The sequence below is a fragment of the Poecilia reticulata genome, linkage group LG7 (assembly GCF_000633615.1).
Source record: "Poecilia reticulata strain Guanapo linkage group LG7, Guppy_female_1.0+MT, whole genome shotgun sequence".
Taxonomy (NCBI): Eukaryota; Metazoa; Chordata; class Actinopteri; order Cyprinodontiformes; family Poeciliidae; genus Poecilia; species Poecilia reticulata.
Genome location: NC_024337.1, coordinates 11,724,295 through 11,730,294, shown reverse-complemented (window position 1 = coordinate 11,730,294; position 6,000 = coordinate 11,724,295). Strand labels below are relative to the sequence as shown.

Sequence of the window (6,000 nt, the reverse complement as noted above, 5' to 3'; positions counted from 1 at the left end):
GGAAGCAACACTGATTGACAACGGGGACCCTCGTCGGGTCAATCAGTGTTGCTTCCTAAGTGGACAGTGTGATTTCACAGAAGTTTGATTTACTTGGAGTTATATTGTGTTGTTTGAGTTTTCCCTTTATTTTTTTGAGCACACACATACACACACATACATTTTTTCTAGTACCTTACTAAGAGTTGATCAAAGGAAAAAATATGATCAGGAAATGTTTTGATTGATTTTGAAATCATGAATTTTTCCTCTTTGAAATATGAGAAACTATGTATCTGTTGTCTTCAAAGCCATCAACAGATTTGTTCAAGTGCAGGATATTATAAAAGGAATTTAAACAAATTAAATATGGCGGACTTTTACAATCTCTAGAAAACAAAATAGTATATTGAAAGTAAATAAAAACATATACATGCATTTAAATTACAATAAAATAATGGATTACGGTAATAAAATAAGAAAGGTATAGTCAGAACTCATTAAAAAAAGTAAGTTAGTACTGCTACTTTTTGCTAATTCTATACATTTATTTAAATTTTGACATTATTTCTGCTGGTGTCCACTTGTACTTATTTATTTTTTAGTTTGAAAAAATAAACAGCTTACCTAAAGCTGTGTAAAAAAATCAGAAGTTTTTAAGCCAACCCTGGCTTCAGATTCCAATATGGCTTCTATCTTCTGACTGATGTCCTGTTGGAATTGTTAGTTTACCTGTTTTGAGCATTTAAATGCCACTGGTTCGGTTTATAGCCCACTTTAAAAATGTAATTGAATCCAGTGGGTGTGATATTAATCCTAAAGTTGCAGTTGCAGTGTTTTTAACTCGTGTACTGAAGTAAACCATCTGATAACGGGTAATCTATTTTCAGAGCAGTGCTTGGCTCTCTATGAATATGCTGACATATTTGGTAACAAAAGTACATTTTTAAGTTACTTTTATTATTATCACAATAAATACCACAAAGTGTGGCGATAAAAGCAGTTTGTTTTTGTTTGTTGGTTCTTATATTAGCTCCATCTTAGTATTTTTAGTTTGTCCATATAAAAATTTATTCCAGTTTTTTCCCCAGTAAACCATTACTTAAACCAATACAATTTAATTTAGATAAAGTAAAGTGTTATTGTATTAGAGGGAACATTAGCCCATAAAATACAGTCCATTTTGTATCCGTAGGAAATCACTTTTATTTTACATTTGAATGGCTTCCTGGTTATTATTGTGTTGAATAAATGATACTAATAGATTTCTCCCTGAGAGGAACGCCGATGGTCCAGGGTCAGGGGGATTACAGGTGGGCTTTTTGTATATTACCATACCTGGTATGAAGGTAAGGGTAGGGTTCATCATCCCAGATATTAATAGGATGTTGTTTGTAAGTGGGGTTATGTGACTCACCTCTCGGACAAAAATGACAATGACCAAGGCCTGTGAGGAAGGTAAAGGGATTGATGTGGTTATAAATTACTCCACGGCGCCACCTAGCCGAGGCCTTGCTCACTTTGTCATCAGTACAAGGCAGTAAAGCAGGGAAATGAGAGCAGAGTCATATTTTTAATACATAAATGAATACTCTATGAGAGTGGTCATTATTTAGGGCATGGCATTTTCAAGCGGTTCTACAGAACCAAACGACTTGTATAATCCCCCTCGTCACGGCAACGTGAGAAACTGGCTGAAGTTTTCTTTAATAACCCATTGACCTCCATCTATTTATGACCCCCACTGCCATACCTATTTTTTTATTTTTTTTTAAATATGATATTCAAAATGCAAGTAATTCTCACTCAAGGGCAAATTCATGCTCCAAGACTTGGAGGGCAGCAACAAAGGCATTCACCTTTTATTGCACAAAATATTTTAGTAAGCAACTTTTATAATTGGCTGTCCGAGCTGGGTCCTGACCCATAAACCCTAGAAGTGCCAAAATCGGAGAAATAGATTTAACGTTAGAGCCTTGCTGCCTCTTTGCCCTTAAAAGATGCCCAGGGAATATGAGCCTCTGAAAATAGAGCTGTAAATAACCTGACGAGCAATGGGTTTTCCTTTAAATAAATACCGATCAGGTTTATGTTGAAAGACAATAGAAAACGTTGCCCAGATATGCAGTTTACAGTATTTATAGCTGTAATATCGAGGTGCCAGCACCGTAATTTCATGCCCCAATGAGAATGGCAAGGTCAAAGCAAATGCTTTGGCAGAGCATCTGCTAATACGGTGACTCATAAACAGGCAACTACGTGTATCAGGTGCAGCAAATAATACAGTATAATGAAATACAGAATAGCTTTCCATTATTGTTTTTTTTTTTTTTATGGTGTCGTCATTAGGTATAATTTATGTCTTAAAAATTCATCTCCCCACAGGTCGATCTGAAATGGGGGTCCAGGGGTCATTCCACAGGTTTTGGAACCCATAATAAATCCCCAATCCCTTTTTTGTCTTTTCCTTTTATATGTAAAACTCACTTTCACCTCGTTCCTTTTTCTTCTGGATCTAAGGCTTCTTTTATTTGTTGTGGTCCTCCTCTCAGCAAATAGGCAGATCAGAGCCTACAACCAATTTAGCGAGCTGTAGTTTAACTTGAAAACAGGAATTTCCATCTTTTAGATTATATACTTCATAAAACTGCTATGCGAACATCAAAGATGGCGACGGCTATTAAAATGTACATATATTAATCTCAGTAGCGGCCCAAATGCAGTTTAAAAAAAAAAAGACCTTACGTTTCAAGGAGAAACTGATGGTCTTTTATGCTATTTCTTCCCTTTATTTGGGTAAACTGAGATCTCACTCAATAGTCTGTCACCATGCAGTCTGCTGTGGTCAGATGAATCGGGAGTCCAGGGACACATTATTGCTTATTTGACTGTGCAGTCTCTCTACACAAACTCAGCACATGACTTGCACCACTTCCTGGCACTAAAGACCTGCTGTAAACTGCAGCCTTGCCAAGATTTTCATTTAGTTATCCAACAGTTTTCATGGTCAGTCCTGTGTGAATTTTAATAGGTGACCAGAGATCATTTATTGGCGTAAGTTGTTTTGGAGATTTATGAAGCGAATTGATTTTGTGCATTTTTGTTTGTTGGTACAAAAAGAAGATAAAAACCTTTTTATTTTACTTTTTTTAATTTAAAATTAAACCCAATATTCTGACTAATCTGACACTGAGAACAATTTGGATTTATTAACAGATATTCTCATTGGAGAAATTGATTAGTAAAAAAGTAATTTATTCAATACTGTTAAACTGAATAATAATATATTTTGCTTTGGGTTTTTAAAGTCGCACAACAAATGTTCTTGAAGAAAATAATTAGAATTGTTTTAGGAGATTTATGAAATGTACTTGTTCCTCAAGAATAATTCTGATTGAGTAAGACAATAAGAATTGAACATATTCCCCAATTATAATTTCATCCTCTCCATCAATCCCACATATATGTTTGAGAACATTTCTTGTTGCCACAGGGGCAATTTTTCTCAACAGCACAGATGTTTTGATCCAACATGATTTTATTCACTACAGCTTTCTTGTTTCTAAAGATATGAATTTATATTACTATATTTATTCATGAATTAATACTCGAGAGCTGGGAAATATGGAAAGAAATCCTATCACAATAGCATTTTCATATCAGTCAATATCAACATATATCAAGTCACTATTTTTATAAATCTTTAATGTTCCCTGGACCTATAAGGTGAGAATTGAATATACTACACGCTTATTTTTTATTTGAAAAAATAAAATAAAATAAGCGTGAACATTAGACATTATTTGAATGTTTATTTGAAACAATCTTTTATTTTTAAAAATTGAACATGTCATAAAATGTTAATTGTGCTTTGGATGAAGTGTATTGTGTATTTTAAACTAAAATCTCTGAGCATTACAGGAGATCAGAACAAAAACTGATATTCTTTGTTGATGGCAAAAATAAAACAAATGCATTGAAATGCAAGTTCTCAAAATTTTTCTTTATTATAGCTCATTTACATGTTAGTCTTTTAAGAATAAACAACGAAAAAAGAATGTAAATAGGTAAAAAAAAAAGTAGTTTTTTGTAGTAAAGGATATTAAAATCTCAGTCAATTGTAAAAAAGAAAATTGCATCTGACTCCTTTGCATTTGCTTACAGTGGATGAAGAAAGAAGTGTCGATTCTCTAAATCATCAAAGACTACTTTAAGAAATCACTCCATTCTTTATTAAACAGAAAAAAAAATTTGAAGCTACCCATTACTCAGACCCTTTTAAGCTAAGTCAAGAAGGACTGCACAGATTTGTTTTATTGTTCTTATTACGAATTAAATATGATTCAATATTTTGGAACCAGGCCTAGTTCTTGCTTGTTGTCTCTAGCTTTCCTTTTAATTGTTTTATTATAAATGTGTTAACGTTGTTTTTAATATAGTTTTATCATAAGTTGCGTAATTATTTCCCTTTGTTTAGACCGAGATACTCATTAAATGATGAGACCCACAGCAATGGCAGCATATGGTAGCTGAAATAAAATCCTTTCTTGCCACAAAAGGAAATGTTCATATTAGATTTTTTTTCCTCCTCCTCCTCCCCTCTGATTCTCCATCTGGGAGCCCTTTGCAATTTAATCATCACTAAAATCATTAAAAATATCTGAAGATTAAATTATATTGGCATTTGCAAAATTATGTAATACATTTACATTACAATGAAGAAATTAAAATAATGCATTTTCGCTGTCTGGGGTGTATGAAATCTCCACATGGGAAATATAACTGAAGAAATGGACAGACTCTTATTTTCTTTGCCTTTGGTGGCAGTTAATAGGGTAGCAGAGGTTCAGATTTCATTGTGTGAACCTTTCTGCACTTCCTTTGATGGATGTCCCTAAAAGTCTCGATGGTCTCTCTGAATTATAAAATGAAAACGCATTTTTGAGAAGCAGGGCAGGTTCAATTGGAGGAGATTTGAAATACTCTCTGAATTGTACTTAAAAGATTTGTTGGAAGCTTGGGAAGTATATAAAGTTAGATTATTTTAGCAAAGGAGCCATTTGGTTTTTTCGCCTTAATGTGCAGACGTTGAGCGTGCTTCGAATGTCTTCAAGGGTTCATTCGTGTTCATTTCAGGACTCACTGATGAAGAGGTGGAGTTGGCCATCCAGCGCTCTGACAGCACAGAGGAAGTCCTGCCTTTGGGCCCTGTGGGACTCCCGACTCCACCTTATGCAGCTCAGCTAACTCCTGTGCCACCCAGTAAGTACGTCCTCTAGGCCATTTTTCCCCCCTATGGCTAACAATTTAGCATAAAGTTAATCAGAGATGCTCAAGTCCAGTCCTCGAGAGCGACTCTCTCTCAATTTTTAGATGCCTACCTTCTACAACACACCTGAATCCCATCGTAAGCATTCACTTCTTCATCTCTAAAAATAATTAATCTAAAAGTTGCAGGCTGATATCTCTCCAGGACTGTACTTGGACACCCTGCAGAAGAAGATCAACTGATTCTATTGATTTTTTACCTATGAATGTAGTCCGCTGAAGATACTTTTTCTAAGCCTGAAATTTCTTTTGCTCTTCACTTCTCTTATTTATTTATTTTTGATTCATTATACGGTCTTAGGAATCAACAGAAAATTAGTCAAAAAAAGAAAAAATTAAAACATAATTTACCGTACATCAAAATATTTAGTTTGTCTGTACTTTTGCCAACCTTCTCACATTAGTATTGCACAAGGGACTAGTATGTAGGGAAAACAGAAAAAAAAAAAATACACCATTTGGTTTAGATTACCTTCAGACTACACTTCTTTTGACAGCCAACCAAACCTCCTGGACGATACCACGCTGTTACGACAGCTGCTCGTTTTGCATGCTATCGCTGCTCTGCATGTGCAGGATGGAAGTGTGGTAGGCTGTTTTAGCATTTTATCAAAACCTCACCTATTTCTGACTCCCATTTGACTTGATTGTCTCTGTAGTGGCTGTTTCCTCTTGTAAGAATTAAAGATCTTC

At 34.7% G+C, this 6,000-nt stretch overlaps 1 protein-coding gene across 2 annotated transcripts in view; it reads left to right on the top strand.

The window, feature by feature from the left end:
• The window catches only part of pex14 (peroxisomal biogenesis factor 14), a 64,142-nt gene that overhangs the window by 29,248 nt on the left and 28,894 nt on the right, over positions 1–6,000 (top strand). For both annotated transcript variants that reach the window (XM_008413423.1, XM_008413422.2), the window contains exon 4: positions 5,116–5,241. In XM_008413423.1, the coding sequence (XP_008411645.1) occupies positions 5,116–5,241 (126 nt within the window). The remainder of the gene's footprint in view (positions 1–5,115; positions 5,242–6,000) is intronic.